This window comes from Lathamus discolor, chromosome Z (assembly GCF_037157495.1).
Source record: "Lathamus discolor isolate bLatDis1 chromosome Z, bLatDis1.hap1, whole genome shotgun sequence".
In the NCBI taxonomy this organism is placed as follows: domain Eukaryota; kingdom Metazoa; phylum Chordata; class Aves; order Psittaciformes; family Psittacidae; genus Lathamus; species Lathamus discolor.
This window is the reverse complement of record NC_088909.1, coordinates 427,782-445,950: the sequence shown is the minus strand read 5'-3', so window position 1 is coordinate 445,950 and position 18,169 is coordinate 427,782. Positions and strand designations below refer to the sequence as shown.

The window sequence follows — 18,169 nt, the reverse complement described above, 5'->3', positions numbered from 1 at the left end:
CTACCATTAGCATTCTGCCATTAAGATCTTCTCAGAAATGTTTTGGGTTTTTTTTGGTGGGAGGGATTAAACCAAAACTGAGGAATAGGCTTGTTCCACCGTAATGACATTTATTAGTATTAATTCAGAAATATACAAACCAATTAATACAATCACATTTAGCATGCAGAACCACTGTGGGAGGAAAACATGGACAAAAGTGGGCCTTCACAGAAGGTGATACACTGTCAAGATTATTACACTTGATTTTAATAATGATCTGTCTCAATTCTGGAAATGCTAAAGTCCAAAATTCAGGACTTTGCAAAGTGAGAAGCACTAGAGTGGAAAAAATAACTACAGTAGGGCAAGTCAGTTTTAAAACCTCTTCATTAGCAACCAGTACTTTTGCTAATTCAAGGGACATGCAAGTTCATAAAATTAAAGGGAACTTTACAGCGGTTTGACGCCTTTGCTGGAAAGCTAGTTTTAGTGCTATAGTTTCTCATTTTGATAGGGAGTCCATCCAGCTCACACAGTGTTTTGCAGAATCTAGAACAGGAATAAAGGAAACCAGAGGCTTAATAAATAATGTTATACTTTTAGCTGAGAGACTGCAAGTGGCTCCAGCTCTTTATGCATCATGAAAAAGTTTAAAATACAAAAGAAGTTAGTATTGTGAAGAAAATATTTAATGTTCAGGAGCAAAGTGGGAGGGGAAAGGGCTTCAGCCTACTAACTGGGCTGAAGGCAGATTCCAGCAGCACACCATGTCCCTGGCACTAAATAGTAATAAAACCTGTTTTGCACATCACACTGTATCAACCTCTCAGACTTCATTAAAATTGTCTGAGAGGAAAATAAAATCCCCAAACTAAAACTTACAGAACTAATGGCTGCAGTTGAAGCCACTTACAAGTTTAAATACATGTAAAGGGTATCTGGAGTCTCTTCTCTTCTGGACAACATGAAATCTTTTTGCATAGACCCAGGGGTCATTAGGTGATTTTGATTTGTGGCAGTTTCACCCATCTGATTCCACAAGTTCAATCCATTCAGCTCAACCCAACCCACCATAAGAAACAGCAGCAATGGCGAACTGACTTCAGTTGCTTCAAACGAGGATTCCTCCTATTTCCTAGCTATGGAGTTATAGGATAAAACTGTTTTTTTTTAAAGAGAGTAGAATAAAAAAAGCCAACAAACCCAAACCATTCAACTCTGTGTAGTTGCACTGAATCATCATCATGTTTTGGGGAAAAAAATAATCTTTTTGAAAAAATTACAGAAGAAAAGGATATTTGGTATCTTTTGTTCTATGTAACCAGGGGAAAAATTGTGCCACTGTTGTGGCAGTGCTCTTCAGTCATGAAGATAGTCTTCAGAGATCCCATGTTCACTGTGAGAAACAGAAGACTGACAAGGTGTTGTATGGTATGAACATCCCAACAACACTCTGCAGAATCAAAGCCTTCAGCAAGAAGTCAGCCCCAGTAACAGCCATGTTTTTCCATCACTACGTACAACAACTGAAAACTTGTAAAAACAAAACAAGGTAACTTCTGCTTTTAGAAATAATTCCAGTACTTCTTCCTCAAAGCACTTCTGGAAGCTCTGAAGTACACACACAATATTTGAGGACAGACCTGAAACCTTATATTAGAAAACAAAGGGGTAGAAATTACTGAAGATACTGAGTTCTTCTTCCATGATTTCGTGTCATGTCTTCCATGGCTCTGGGAGTAGTAGATGCTTCACACAAGCTTATGCAAGCTTGACAGACATAGTTCGAAATCTCTTCAGCCTGTTAGCAGCAGCCACTACATAAAAATGTTTCTGTGAACAGAACACAACAGTACAAATGGGAGTACAGCTGAGGTAAAGGACCTTTTCTGTAGCTGACAGATTTTTCTCCCTGATAAATGAATTTACCTCTAGTGACCCACACCTTGTGTGGATTGCAGTGCAGAACAGCTTTATACTGGGAGATGACCACTGCAGAACAAGACTGATGGCACCATGAGCTTCTGCAGCATTATTACAATTGTATGGTGATACGTCTTTAGATTATGTATTTTTTAAAACACAAGTGGAGAAGTCTGCAACCAAACAGCTGGGCTGCAGGAGTGGAAAATGTGTAAACCTCTGGTTTAGCTCCTTGGCAAGGAACTACAGTTCTCCAGTGACAAAAGAAAAGGAAATGGTCCTCACTGAGTTTTCCTCACATTTCCACAGGCTTCTTTGTACCAAGAACGATCACTGTGTTCACCTTTCAGGATCCATTACTTACAGTCCAATAGAGACTCCAGTAAAAATTCTTATTTATCAGTTCCTCATAAAACATTTAGTTCTGAAGGAGCATGAGGTGATCAGGTCCTGAGAGTTCTCTGGATGGGTTTAAGCCTAACATTTTCTCTCTCCCACACTTCTAGCTGCAACAAGAGACAAAACTGCCTTCTATTGTGCCCCTACTCCACAGTGACAACAGAACAATGGAACTGTTGTCAATGGAAAAAATGTCTCCAGTATCAAACGAAGAACATTTAAAGCTAAACAGTATCTGAAGTCTCTGAACTTGTAAGGAAAAAAAGGTGTAAAACTTTTAAAGACCAATCAGAAGGAGTAAAAATTGAAACCAAACTTGCTAAAACTAGAATCAGTATAACTGTGCAGGAGAAAAACCCTTAGTTTACCAGTGAAAATATACTTTCCAAACTTGTATTTACAAGAAAGAAGCCTGTGGACAGCAGTGAGCCACTGTACAAAAAACAAAGGAGGGAATGGCTCTGCCTGTGTTGAGTTGATTTTCCCTCTGGAACTAGATTTACCAGTTTGTCTATTTACCTTCCACTTTCTGTGAGCCATGTAACTCTGCAGCAACAACTGGGACTTCAGGCGAAGCTTGAACTTCTTGGCTTTAGCAGGTAGGTTGTTTAACCACTCGTGTTTCAGACACTGCGTTGCACTCATCCGGCAGCTGTGGAAGAGGAAATCGGCCATGTAAACCCAGCTGCCCTAGCTGCCATTGTCTCAGTGCCCTGTGCTCCTCAGCATTACTGATAAAGAAACTGCCTTAAATGGACCAACACAAGTTGAGTGGCAATTCCTGCACTCTCTAGTTCAAGGGGTGAGTGGTGTGAAAAGCCTGCAGTGGGTTGCTTGAGCTCTGGTTATATGCTGGATTTTGCCTTTTTATGGTTTGAGTGTGTTTGTTTTTCTCATGTCTGAAAAAATCTCTTTGTGTTCTCTTGCTGGCAATATGGAATCACAGAGTTTGGGTTGAAGGGACCTTAAGATCATCTAGTTCCAACCCCCTGCCATGGGTAGGGACATCTCCATGTCACTCAAGACTGTCCAGCCTGGCCATGAACACTGACAGGAATGGAGCATTTACCACTCTTCTGGAAAAAACTTGTGCCAGTGCCTCACCACCCTCACAGGGAAGAGCTTCTTCCTTATATCCAACCTGAATTCCCCTGCTGATGTTCTTTTTATGCTTTTCATATCACTTATTGTTCAAATGTGATTAGTACTAGAACTGACTTGTCTGATTTAGATAATGATATGGAAGTTGTTAGTATTCTAAGCACTCCTTTGAATTCCCCTCAGACATACAATTTGTTTTAGTGTATGCCTCATTTCCTGGCTTAATTAGTATTATATCACGATCAGCAAGAGAAAAATATCTCTACTCACTCACCCAGCCCCATTGCCACAGTCTGACATCAATGTCATCCTCACTCCCCCCTGTTGTTTCACGTTGTGCAATCACTTTTTATTTCAGTGGAGCCAAGACTGAGAAGCCACATGCAGTTAAGTCACAAATGCTCCTTAATATCCACCAAATGCATGTAGAGAGCTTTAGAAGAGAACAATGTGCATTTTTGCAGCTGCAGCTTCCATTTACCCTCAATGACATTCCAGAGACATTTTAGCAATTTGTGTCAGGCTTGTGAGAATCCAAGGCAACAACAGAAACAGCTTTTGCTTAGAGAAGAAATACTAAAGACATTTCTACACAGAAAAGTCCTCCCAGATTTCCTCAGATCTCCCTATATTGAGCCTATTGTGAAAAGCAACTTTCTTCAGTCAAGGTACATAGACATTTTCCTTTTAAATAGGGGCTTTTGAATCACTGAGGAATTGCTCACCAAACACAGATACAGCATAAAAAGTGTCAGGTAGTGACTTCTCATTGCTGCATGCAATCAACACAGTTGGCTAGGAGAAATTTAATGATGTCATTAGGTGCTACTGTCCTCATAATTGGACAAAGAAGTACCTTTTCTCCTTCACGAGTAGTCTGGAAATAAAGTCTTTAGCTTCCTCCGACAGCTGTTCAAATGCTTCTGCATCAAAATCCCAGCTGCAATTGAGTACATAATTCATTGTCTCTGCATCAGTTTCTCCCAGGAATGGGGACAGGCCACTAAGCCTTAAAAAAAGACAGAAGGGAAGGGAAATCAGTAGTTGTTAAATGCAAGATGTGGTTTTCCTTCTGTGAATCCTCTGCTTTACAACTGTTGTTAGCTTATGGAGAGGAAAAGACTCTCAGCTATGGGGTGTTCCACTCAGTCCCTACCAAGACAAGCCAACAGTCTGGAACAATACAGCATTGTAAATGTTAGTGTTACTCTCTAGCAGTTCACTCAGCTACGTCAGAGAGCATTACTAATAGGGAGAGCTCAAAGGGAATTAATTCGGTCGGGCTCTAGGTACATACATCAGTGCCTTCCCAGCTGGGACAGCTAGGGGGACTCGAGAGCTTTCCTGAATCAAGGCCCATATCCTTACGTGGCTTGAATTAAACGCAATTCTGACCTATAGTGTACTTTTTTCAGTTAGCCTCTAAGCCCAGATTTATTGCTTCAGTCGTTTATTACTTAACCCAGTTGGGCTTTGGATCACACAAAAATTTAAACCAGAAATGCATCCAGTTTACAGAAAGCATCTGTGAAAGATTCTGGGATGCAAAGTCAGCTCGCCAGAAGGCAGACAATTCGGACAGACAAGTTGTCCATGGCCACCACCCAGATACCAAAGAAAAGTTTTAGCCCTATTTGTGACATGACATTTTTTAGACCCACAGTGTAACACTGTGCAGATGCACGCCACGTCCAAGCTACTAAAATGATCAGATTGCAAATCTGAAAATAATCCATGTCCTCAAGAACACCATCAAAAATGAAAACACTGACATGCTTGTGGCAACTTTTCTGAGTAAAAAGAGACGTGATCCATTTTACCATACTGAGCAAGGTGGTGACAACATGTACACATTTATCAAAAGGATTATTTGTTGTTTAGAGACTTAGTATGGACAGCAAGGTGCCTTTGCATTAAGGGCTGGGTTTTTAACAGAATGAGTTAGGAGTCACAGGCAGATGGGCTCAGAGGCAGCCACATTCTTCCTCGGCAGAGCCCCCCCGCCTTTGGCAGAGCCCCCAGGATTACTCACAACATGTACGTGATAACACCAACACTCCACATGTCTGTTGGGAAGGAAACGAAGTCATAGTTCACCACTTCAGGAGCCAAGAACTCTGGAGTTCCAAAATTAACCTTCAGTTTCTCACGAGGTTTGTACCTTTACCAGAAAGAGAGAGAAATCAGTGCTGAGAGCAGGCTGGGAAACATCTCATCTGTAAAAAATCAAGGCATGGCTTTTGGCCAGGCAAGTACAGCAGAGCAATCATAGCAGACTCCACAGGCAATCAGGACAGCACAACAGTCTTTAAAGAATAAACTGACTGCAGGTGAATATACGATCAGCTATACCCTTGGCCAGAGCAAAGCGAAAAGGAAGACTAAAGGCAGTAAAACCTGCAAAGGCCTGCCCACATACTGCTGGCAGATTCACTCTCTGCCAGGACCCTATCCAGCAGATACTGTCCAACACAAACCAAATAAAGCAGCTTCCATTGAAACAGGTTTGGAAAGTATTTGCTTTAGTGGGATGCACCCAGCTACAGCTCAGGGTAAAGGTCTGTATAACAGATGTGAGCACAAGATAACCGCTGAGGTGGGACTCTCAAGAGCATTACTTGGGCTTGGTAACAAGTTTAACAGTGATGCAATACAGGGACAAAATGATTCTGTTCTATTGCTTAAAAGGGAAAGACTACAAAAGTGAACCAGTGTTGACTGTGGCTGATGGTACTTGGAGTTACATCTGTGTACAGACAGAACAAACCATTAAAGCACTGCTAAAGCACTGCTTTTACATCTCTTTTTCCTGGAAGATCTGGTTTTCAAAACTGCTTTAGTACAAGTTTGTATGTCTACTTCCCAATTAAAAAAAAAAGACAAAAACCAAACAAACCCAAAACAAAACAAAACCCACCCTCAATGTGTCCATTTATTTTTAGAAAATACTTCTGAAGAAGTCCTTGGACAGATATATACACACATATTGGTACATATATTGTGCTGGGGGAAGGGGACATCATTCCATCCCAGCACTCCCAGTCAGTTGCCAGCACCTATAATAAATGCTCGGAACAATGTAGAGATATTCCAGCCACTCCAGCCGGCTTCATTTGGAACTCAGCTCAGATGCCTCCATAGCCCGTAGCATGGGGAACAAACAGGAGGAATTAGAGATGTGTGCACATCTACGGGGGTGTGATATAACAGGCATCACAGAAACGTGGTGGGATGGCTCCTATGACTGGAGTGTTGGAATGGAAGGTTCCAGGCTCTTTAGAAAAGACAGGCCTGGCAGGAGGGGAGGGGGAGTTGCCCTTTATGTTAGGAATAGGTTGGAGAGTATGGAACTCTGTCTGGGGACAGGTGAGCAGTTTGCAGAGAGTTTGTGGGTCAGGGTTAAAGGGAAAACAGCCATGGGAGACATTACTGTGGGGTTCTGTTACAGACCGCCTGATCAAGGAGAACCTGCAGATGAAGCACTCTATAGATAGATAGAAACAGCCTCACGCTCACAGGCCCTTGTTCTCACGGGTGACTTCAACCACCCTGACATCTGTTGGAGCTACAGTACTGCAAGGCACAAGCAACCCAGGAGGTTCCTCGATTGTGTGGAACACAACTTCCTTCTGCAAGTAACAGAGGAGCCGACAAGGAGAGGTGCCATGCTTGACCTCGTGCTCACCAGCAGGGGAGGGCTGGTTGGAAATGTGATTCTCCAGGACAGCCCTGGATGCAGTGACCATGAGATGGTTGAATTCGAGATCCTCAGGACACTGAGAAGAGCGTGCCCTGGACTTCAAAAGAGCAGACTTTGACCTCTCCAGGAGCCTGCTTAGTAAGGTTCCATGGGATATAGCCCTGGAGGGCAAGGGGGCCCAAGACTGTTGGTTGATATTCAAGGATCACCTGTTACAAGCTCAGGAGTGCTGCATCCCAACTAGAAGTAAGTGCGGCAGGAGGGCCAGGAGACCTCCTTGGATGGGTAAGGAGCTGCTGAGGAAAATTCAAAGGAAAAAAGAGGCTTATAAAAGGTGGAAGCAAGGACAGGCGGACTGGGAAGAATACAGGGATGTTGTCCGGGAAGCTAGGGACCAGGTTAGGAAGGCTAAGGCCCAGTTAGAATTAAACTTGGCCAGGGATTTGGAGAAGGCTGAGGTTCCCAATGACTTCTTTTCCTCAGTCTTCACTGGCAGAGGCTCTGACCGCACCACCCAAGTCTTAGAAGGCAGACGCAGGGACTATGAGAATGAAGACCTTGGGCCCACTGTAGGAGAGGATCTGGTTCGAGACCATCTTAAGAACCTGAACGTGCACAAGTCCATGGGACCAGACGAAATCCATCCGCGGGTCCTGAAGGAGCTGGCGAATGAAGTTGCTAAGCCACTGACCATCATATTTGAAAAATCATGGCAGTCAGGTGATGTTCCCGACGACTGGAAAAAGGGAAATATAACCCCCATTTTCAAAAAGGGGAAAATGGAAGACCCGGGGAATTACAGACCAGTCAGTCTCACCTCTGTGCCTGGTAAAATCTTGGAGCACATTCTCCTGGACAGCATGCTAAGGCACATGAAAAACAACAAGGTGCTTGATGACAGCCAGCATGGCTTCACTAAGGGGAAATCCTGCCTGACCAATTTGGTGGCCTTCTATGATGGGGCTACAGAACTGATGGACAGGGGTAGAGCAGCTGATGTCATCTACCTGGACTTATGCAAAGTGTTTGACACTGTCCCACACAACATCCTTGTCTCTAAATTGGAGAGACATCAATTTGATAGGTGGACCACTCAGTGGATAAAGAACTGGCTGGATGGCCACACACAAAGAGTTGTGGTCAATGGCTCAATGTCCGGCTGGAGACCAGTAACGAGTGGTGTCCCTCAGGGATCGGTGTTGGGACCGGTCCTGTTCAACATCTTTGTCAGTGACCTGGACAGTGGGATTGAGTGCACCCTCAGCAAGTTTGCTGATGACACCAAGCTGTGTGGTCCGGTTGATATGCTGGAGGGAAGGGATGCCATCCAGAGGGACCTGGACACGCTTGTGAGGTGGGCTGATGCCAACCTTATGAAGTTCAACCATGACAAGTGCAAGGTCCTACACCTGGGTCGAAGCAATCCCAGCCACAGCAACAAGTTGGGCAAAGAAGTGATTCAGAGCAGCCCTGCAGGGAACGACTTGGGGGTCTTGGCCGATGAGAAAATGAACATGAGCTGGCTTCAGTGTGCGCTCGCAGCCCAGAAAGCCAACTGTATCCTGGGCTGCATCAAAAGGAGCGTGACCAGCAGGTCGAAGGAGGTGATCCTGCCCCTCTACTCTGCTCTTGTGAGACCTCACATGGAGTACTGTGTGCAGTTCTGGTGTCCTCAACATAAAAAGGACATGGAACTGTTGGAACAAATCCAGAGGAAGCCACGAGGATGATCGGGGGACTGGAGCACCTCCTGTACGAAGACAGGCTGAGAAATTTGGGGCTGTTCAGCCTGGAGAAGAGAAGGCTGCGTGGAGACCTCGTAGCAGCCTTCCAGTACCTGAAGGGGGCTTATAGGGATGCTGGGGAGGGACTCTTCATTAGGGACTGTAGTGATAGGACAAGGGGTAACAGGTTCAAACTTAAACAGGGGAAGTTTAGACTGGATATAAGGAGGAAGTTCTTTACTGTGAGGGTGGTGAGGCACTGGAATGGGTTGCCCAAGGAAGTTGTGAATGCTCCATCCCTGGCGGTGTTCAAGGCTAGGTTGAACAGAGCCTTGGGTGACATGATTTAGCGTGAGGTGTCCCTGCCCATGGCAGTGGGGTTGGAACTGGATGATCTTAAGGTCCTTTCCAACCCTAACCTTTCTTATGATTCTATGATACATGCATGAATGTACCAGATTTGGGCTTAAGAAAAGCCTCAAAGGGTTTAGAAAAGAAATTGAGAAATGCTGTTGCTCTTACTGTTATACTAACAGGAGTCATACCTTTGTATTTTATGGGAATTGGCTCATGCTTTGACATCTTTCTTTTAACACAGTCATGTGAGCAAAGAAAAAGAATGGAGAAAAGTCCATATTTCTTTGAGGGTTTCACTTGGGATGGCTCAAACATAATTGAAGGAAGAAAGCAACTTGTCTATGTAAAGAGTTTTGCAGAAAATCTCCACAAGTAGAACTTGCACAGCAAAACTCAGCAGTCAAGAAGTCAAAGGGCCTGTCTGGATTTCCTGGAGTAAAAGCTTTACATGGGGAATCATTGTGAGATAATTAGAACAGCAGTATAGCTTTTTCCAACACAAATGTTATTTGAAAAAGTAATTAGATAATTAATGCACACAGCAGAAAACTTACACCCACAGCAGCATACTGCTTAGTTCATTTACATTGCAGAATTACGTTAGAGCCACCAAAATGCGTAAGGCCCCCCTAAGAACTATCAAAGTCACATCAGAGGTTTGTGCGGTTGCTTTGGTTTTGTTGTTTTTTGGGTTAATACATTCATAACTGAACTCTCTTACCTCCTTGCTAATCCAAAGTCAATGATTTTAATCTGGTTTCCTGTGTGATTTACACATAATATATTTTCAGGCTACAAAAAGAGAAGATAGTATTTTGAGTTAAAAAATATCTAATTGTTTGAGAGATATAGCAAAACAGTATAAACATGTCAGATTGTAATGGTACTTTTTAGTATAATACTTTTCTTTCTATTCCTATCATGGGAGAGAAGGATTTGACTGCCATACAGAGTTAGTGACAGGTTTTGGGTTTCAGCCTCTCATAAAGAAGTTTAACTTCTATTCCTGTACAACAATATTCCATAGATGACAAAGATTTTAAAATGGAAAGGCCCTTCTGTGTAAAATGGTAGTGTCACTCAAACTGTTGAGGCTTACCGACTGGATTTATTCCCTAAGAGTAACTCCATAAAAAGCTTCATGAAACATGTCAAATGCATCCTTTGGTTTGCCCATGAAGGCAAAAACTTGATTTTTTCCATTAAGAATAATTTTCAAGGTGGTAGTGGGGGACAACAGTGTCCAAACTTATTGTAACTGCAGTGCTGTCTACAGGCCAACCAGGTCTAATATAATTGTGTAAGGCACTATATAAACAAGCAGGAAAAAAATCAGTATTTCTGTTTAAAAAGGCCAGTTACTAAGGGGCCATTAGGAAAACACTAGGAAGATGGTATTTGAACACAGCTACCAGGGGCTAGGGGGACGTGAAAGGAAGAATGAAGGCATTTCTAGCCGAAAAGGGTTTGAGGTTTGGTTTTTTCTCATTAATGATAGAAGGGCATTGTTTAATTTCACACAGAGTTAAAGGCTTCTGATTTGAGAGAGGTAAAAGCACAGAATCCTGTTCTTTTCACTATTCTCGGCAAGCTACTAAATAGACACTAAAAAAAAGCAATGAATCTCTAAAGCCCCATTCATCATGGCTGTTGAATTAAGTGAGTCTACTCCTTTATGACAGAGTCCACAGGCTGGGAGATGACTCTTGTAATTAAGAGACTGTGGTGGTTCAAGTCATAGCATTGTCACGCAAAGAGCTTAAACTACTGACCTTCAGATCCAAATGGAGAATATAATGCTGGTGCAGGTAATGGACTCCTTCACAAATCTGCTTGGTAAATAGGATTGCATCCAACTCAGTCAGATTGTAGTTTTCATCTGTGATCCGGTCAAATAATTCACCACCATCAAGACTAAAATTTTGCCATAGGAAAGTGTTAGAACCCTGAAATTCCTCATTAGCTCAATTAATTTCCAAGCTGGGAACTTAGGTGCCCTAATTTAGCAAGGGTCCTAACAGCACATCCAGTATAAAGTGTATCAGTAGTCTCAATGACTTCAAGCAAATTATTTCTGAGTGTGAAATTAAGTATCAGTATAAATTAAAATTGAAAAGTTGTTGCTAATAGCTGGGGGGGGACGTCAAACGCAAACCCAGATGACCTGGTGATCTGATGGGGATATGAAGAACCTATAGGAAGTCCCAAAGTATCTATTATTTGATCATCTTAGTAGTCTAGAAAAAATAAGTCTTCAATCTATAAAATTTACTAAATGAAACTGAGAATTAAGCTTAACTTAAAAGAAAAGTGAATGATAGTGGAGCTCTGTTCATTAACAATCTTGTCATTTGGGTCATACTTTTGAGGACAGTTGCCTTTCTTATCATTTGTTGTAATCTTGTAATCATCTTGTAGTCTTGCCAAACAATTTTTAACCTGAAGAAGTTACTTTTAAAACATGGTTTGCTTTTTTTCTTTTCCTTCCGAAAGTGATTTCAACTCTCCGGCTGGGATACTACTCAAGTCTTCCTCACACCTCGTAATCATCATTCCCTATTTCCTCTAGTGACCTGAAAAAACCCAAACATATAACAATTCCTGAGATACTTTAAACTTACTATTCCATGATCAAGGTGATACTATTTTTGGCTTCAAAAGCATCATATAGCTGGATCAGATTCACATGATTTATTTGATTCATGATATTAATTTCATTTTTTACTTCCTCCTGAAAAAATAACAAATTAACAAAAAATGAGCAAAATATACCCCTTAAATTCCAATATATTAAAATACAATTGTTTGTGAACCCAATTACAGCAATACCACAGGTCTCCTGTGAACAGATGTTTTAATCACAAACAGAGGAGATGACAGTCATATAAAGGCCAAGCTTCTACTTATTAAGACAGATTTTACAGTATTCGATACTACCCAATGCTGATTGAGGGATGTGGTGTTAAGGTGCCTGCAATGAGGCAGGTTTAGAGTGTGCTCACTTGAGTTCACAGCAGCTCAGTTAGTTACCTTCTCTCTTGCTCCTTTCACTTTTATGATTTTGGCTGCCAGGTTCAGCCCAGTTGATATCTCTGTGCACTTGTGAACTTGTCCAAACCGCCCACTGTGGGTACGAAGGAGATGGGAACACAGCTTAACACAGCTCACCAGAAACCACACACGCAACTAGTTCTATCGTCCGTTAAAAATAGCACAGTACAAAGTGAATGGCATCAGGTGGCCAGCAGCATGAATCTCCTTTTTCTCTCAGCTTATGAAGGATTAGTTTCATCTTTCCAGCCAGTTGTTCAGTGCTTACATTAAAATATTATGCCCCTACTGTATTCCCACATTTCACTGTGGTAAGATGACCTGATGATATTCTTTTTTTGCTCTGTAACTGTACCCACTTTCTGTTCTTCAGTGATGCATTTGTGGGTATATCAACAAGGGTATTTCTATCCTTGTCTCCTAAATTTTCAAATGATTTTAAGACCAGTAACTGCAGCCACTCCACAGACTTCATCTCTTACGCACTATAAAGTCTCCCCCATGTCACCCAGACACATCAATGGCCCTTGGGATAATTTCTAAACGTTATCTCCTCTGCTATGGTATCATATTGCTTATATTATTATTGAGCTCTATTTGTACTTGGATCAACCTGTAAATTAAACCTTGTCAGGTAACTAAGGATACAAGAACACAAAGGCTGAAGCAGCTGCAAACTTTTCTTCCGTGAATATTAAACATAAGGTCAAAATAATAACTGCTCCCTTAGTTTTCTTTAATGTGCAGTTCAGCAGGGTAAAAAAAATTTGCAATCTGTCTGATTTCAGATGCTCTGAGTGTGTTTGCCTGAAGGGCACAGGTTTTCTTCCTGACACCAGGTATGGCCAGGATCATTGTGACAAATGCAAAACCAGTCATCCCAGGGATCTGAAACAGGACCTGGAGCAGAAACCAGTAACCTAAGGGACACCCCACACATACTCCCCACAAACTATAAAAGGTTGATACAAGGAACCCAGCAACTGTGATGGCCCAAAAGGAATCAAGGATGAACCTGCTTGCTCTGGCTGCAGTGACCCTGTCGCACCTTACCCACAAACCTTGGGGGTGTCTGAAGAAGAAAGGTCTAGTTCTCCAGCTCATTGCATTTCTCCATGCCTTAGCTACCAACAGCAGTGCAGCATTAGGGACAGGGATACTTACCCTCCCAGTACTTCATGCCGACACACCGAGTAGCATGTTGTCACCTCTGTTTGCTTGACACTCACCATGCGGTGCTCAAAAGGAGCTGGAGGAGAAGGACTATCATCTAAAGAGGAGACAAGCTGGTCACTGAGATGTGCGCAGATACACTGAGATGTATCTGCGCGTATCACCGCACTCGATTCCATCTTCATTACACCAGTGATTTCTACCACAGGACACACACATCACCTTGCTGTGTTTGCTAAATGTAGAAAGAATTCTCAACTGCTTTCTGTGCTCCCAGTATCCACAGCTCTACCAAACTATACCCCTGTGCTCCTCCTACCCTCGGCATCACTGTTTCTGAGGGGATGAGCCCTGTTTGTCAGCCTGGCATCGCTGAGGCTGCCCTCAGTGCTTCTGTGGGGCTCTAAGAGAGCAACTCCAGTACTGACACAAACAGAGACAAGCCAGCCTACCACTGCTGCCAATACACTGTCAATGCAAACACACAAAACACAACTTTATACTCAAGTGCACTGCTCTCTCCCAGCTTTTCTTTCTGCTTTGTGTTCTCCACCATGCCAGCGTTATTATTTCTGCTTGAATTCAGACAAGCACTGAAGTATCTGGATAACATTAAGTGTGATTCTTTCACTATTTTTAGAGTGGCATGCAAGTAAAACAACCATTGCATTTGCAGGAGCTGCGAAAAGGGATGTGCTGAAAAGATCCAAAACTATCCTGTTACTTCAAGTGAGGGACTTTTACTGCTAAGACCTTTTTACAGATGAGGAATAAAGTGCCAGAGAACAGGATCCCATCTTCTGAATCAGAACCCTGGTTTTATAACACAGAAGCTAAATCAATTAACCATGACGTACTTAATGTCCAAGTTTTTCTGCAGTGAAGCTTCCATAAACACACTTTTGGTGTCTCCCATTCAAAACAATTTTACAATTAATCTCCAGGTATCTTGGGCTACAATTTAACATGTACTCATCTAACCTCCAGTCACTGCTGTGAAAGCCAGATTCAGGTCAGGACATCTACAGATGGAAGTACATTCTGAGAATACATATGCTGCCTGGAGAGAGTACTCCCTGAAACTATGCAGCTGAGTGTTCACACAGTAACTGAGATCTACAGCCAGTAACACAGCAAAGACTACAAGATACTCCTCCCGCAATGTTTTGCTGGTCTCTGGATCTCCAGCCCACAGCTGCTAAAGCATACCTGGTTTGCATATTCTATCTTAAGGAATAAATGCTTTAATCTAAAAAAAATGTTTTTTTTTTCAAAACGGCTCATACTTCTGGACACATGTACACTTCACCCAATTTTATCTTAATGGAACCTCTTTTTTTCCCCCCCCAAAAAAACCCAGTTTAAAAGGAAAACTACTGTTACATGCATTTGTACAAAAGTTAATTCAGTTATTTACATAGTCAAAGATATCCATGGCAAAATTCTCTTGAACTGTAAAACACAGGTGGTCTTCTGAGCACTGCTCCAGCTATTATTGCACAAGTAACACAAGAGTAGCACTAAATCCTCAGTGCAGAAGTTTCTGAGAGTAACTGTGAGTAACTTACCGATGATCGTTTCATACTGAGTGGGCAGCTCTTTGGTAGCTTCCAGTGTCTCAGTCTTCTCTGGTGTCATTCCTTCACACTTGGATTCTCTCTTCTCAACACTGGCATCTATTTGGGATTCTTCTGCTTTTGCTGTTTCTTGATGGATTTTCCCTCCTACCCCCAGATCCTTCATAGAGTCCTTTGCAGAGGTATTCTGTGAGGTCACGGGCTTGCATTTTAATTCTGATTTCTCTTCAACCATTCTACCTGATTTGGGCTTGCTCAGTAATGGCTGTTGCTTTCCATTTTGAGGTGTAGGTTCATTTTGCTTATCAACCACTGTAATTTCTTGATTTGGATCACTGCTAATGTTTTTAGGACTCTGTTGAAGTTTTAATTTGTCAGGCAGCTCTTTGACTCTTTCCACTTCTGCTGTTGTGGAGGGTGGGGATTTTACTTTGGGATCATTTAAGTTTCCTTCCTTGATCTTCTCAATCTTTTCTTCCACTTCAGTCATATGTACATCGATGGATATCCTGCAGAGCAAACAGTTGATATTTTATGCGGATGACTAGCCTTGCTTTTGTAACTTGGGGAGGAGGGGAGGCAAGGGAGGGGAAGAAAAATCTGTAGCTCCCAAATCACAGATTTCTACAGCATTAAAAAAATCAAACTGTACCAATCCTTTTAGAAAATACAACACTAAGGGAAAAGCACCATAAAGTATGCTGGTGTGTGTTCTCATCTGTGTGTATGTCTGCTTTCTGCTGAACACAAAATGTCTCACACTGAAAAGTGTTAATCCTACATTTGAAAGCTTACCTGCTTTATGCGACTATTACAGTTGGTCTAATAAAATGCCACTCGTCTGGGCTGAGAGGGGGTAGTGATTCCTTTCACAAATTACAGGCTGATCATCTAAATGGCTGACTGCTCATACGGCTCTACAAATCCAGAGGTTTGCATCCATTCCAGTACACTTCTATCTGGCTGACCTGCACACTCAGACATCTGTGTTTGTGTCTTCTGATGGGACAGCATTTCTTTCATTGCCTTCTGTTAAAAATGTAACTTCCATAAACTTTCGTTCCATCAATACTCTCTTCTTGCCATTCTAGCTACTGCAAAAGCTTAATATTTTTTTTCCTCTTCTGTTACCTAAGAGGAGTATGTGTTAAAACCAACTGCCTACGCTCCTAAAACCCAAAGACATTCATGTGACAATTTTTGAGACAACAGTTACTGCTCCAACTGCCATGAACACAGTCTGATTTCAGTGAGGCTGAACAGAAAATTGTGAAGTTGTAAAGCAGATTTTATACAACAGCAAGTAAAGAAAATTTCTGATGTCTGGGAAAGAACATATCTCATTTTCACAAAACTTACTGCTTCTTTTGGTGGAGCAACATTATTACAAAAGATGTTACAAAATGCTACTGCTTTCACATAACAAGATTCTGAAGTGTCCCATTTTCAGCACCTTTAGCACCATTGTGTTATGCTATGAATCTAAGCTGCACCCAAATGAGCCATCAGAGCAGCTCCAAGCAAACACTTCCACTGCTATGTGGTAAAGTTTGAACTCCGCAGGACTCATTACTCCAAGCAGGGGAACACAATGTCCTTCTGACACTTCTGTGTGGGCTTACAGACCTCACTGAAAGTTGCATTCATTTTAGAGAGGCATTCACCACCATCATGTGACTCCACACACAAACAGCCACCAGGTTTCCTGTGCAGGAAGGCAGCAGCTTCCCTCCCCAGACCAATGTCGTTAGGGCTCATAAACCTCCTGTCCTATCCAAACCAACCAGCTGCTTCAGAACCTGCTGCCTTTGCACAAGTTCACCACCACAATCAACGAGCACCGACTTCCACAGGTAACAGCAACTGTTCCCCCACTGCTTCCCAAACACCTTGGGCCATCCTCAGTGCACAGAACAGGCTGAGCCCCCAGGGCAGTGCTCTGTGGGCAGCTGGGATGGACCCAGAGCACAGCACCTACAATTACCAGTCAGAGCCTAAATCCCACAGGGAAAACACAAGGGAGTCCCCAAGTCCCTCTGGGTTTAGTGCCATTACAACAACCAGTTCGGAGGTAACGTTGCCTATAAACTGCACACAAAGTTCTTCCTGAATGCTTGTAAAGAAGCCACAACAGTGAAGGATTCTATGCTCTAATGCCACATCCTGACACTCTACCTCTTAGGAGAAAAACATCCGTGTGACAAAAGTAATGCCATGTTCTTATCTGGGTTTCAGACACCAGTTTGTATACATGAACAATGGGGAAATTCCACACTCAAAGTGGCATACATATATATTTATGTGCATGTGTGTGTGTGTGTGTATCATCCCACCCCTACACTCACATCTATAAACAGCTCTATAGCCACCAGCCCAGACAGAGAAGGCATGGCAGTTAAAATTTGCCACAGAATTTCCATCTGTTGGGGTTTGGTTGGTACCATTTTTGGTTGTGGGGTTTGGGTGTGGTGTTTGTTGTTGTTTTTTTGGGGGGTTGGTTGTTGGGGTTTTTTTCTGTTATGTTGTTTGGTTTGGTTTGGTTTTGTTAGGGTTTTTTGTTGTGCTTTTTATTTTTTTTAACTTAAATACATGGAATTAAAATCAAATCCTAAATAAATAGTTAAAAAAAAATGGACTATGAAAGGTATATTACTAAACACCTTTATGAGGAAAAGATTGGGGTAATAGAGATTGTTAATAAATGAACAATCATTAAAGGTCATACCTTGAAGTGACCAAGGCATACAAATCCCATAAAAACAATGAGGGCAGCAAACAAAATAAGTAGTTTAGTTTTGGCATATACTAGCAAATACCTCAAATTCCTTTCACCCCCATGGTTATAGAAACAGGAAAGCAATGAGTGGTTTATAAATGTCCAAATACTTGAGCTCTACTAGGGTGGTCACCTTTCTCTCTTAACACACAGGAATACCGATCATATAAAAAAAATATCTCATACACCTAAGTGCTCACTGGCTTCACGGGAATTTACATTCGACCCTTACTGCTTTGATTTTTTTTGCCTTAACCACTTGTAAGGTCTCATCACTCTTATCCCAGCATGGCTGTTTTTCCCCTGGATCATGTCTCGGCAGGAGCTGCCTCCTTTAATGATCTTGCTTTCCTTTTTCTCCTTCTAGCACATGAAATGGTTTCAGATCACACAGAAAGCTACCAAC

The 18,169-nt window shown here is 42.2% G+C and overlaps 1 protein-coding gene across 3 annotated transcripts in view; it reads right to left on the bottom strand.

Moving 5' to 3' along the window:
- Positions 1 to 90: 90 nt before the first annotated feature.
- MYLK3 (myosin light chain kinase 3) overlaps positions 91 to 18,169 on the bottom strand; it is a 42,402-nt gene continuing 24,323 nt past the window's right edge. For all 3 annotated transcript variants that reach the window (XM_065663595.1, XM_065663593.1, XM_065663592.1), the window contains 10 exons: positions 14,979 to 15,496; positions 13,402 to 13,507; positions 12,217 to 12,310; positions 11,808 to 11,917; positions 10,959 to 11,100; positions 9,908 to 9,978; positions 5,438 to 5,566; positions 4,262 to 4,414; positions 2,824 to 2,956; positions 91 to 1,815 (listed from right to left, as the gene is read on the bottom strand). In XM_065663595.1, coding sequence (XP_065519667.1) covers positions 1,744 to 1,815; positions 2,824 to 2,956; positions 4,262 to 4,414; positions 5,438 to 5,566; positions 9,908 to 9,978; positions 10,959 to 11,100; positions 11,808 to 11,917; positions 12,217 to 12,310; positions 13,402 to 13,507; positions 14,979 to 15,496 — 1,528 coding nt within the window. In that variant the 3' untranslated portion in view covers positions 91 to 1,743. The remainder of the gene's footprint in view (positions 1,816 to 2,823; positions 2,957 to 4,261; positions 4,415 to 5,437; positions 5,567 to 9,907; positions 9,979 to 10,958; positions 11,101 to 11,807; positions 11,918 to 12,216; positions 12,311 to 13,401; positions 13,508 to 14,978; positions 15,497 to 18,169) is intronic.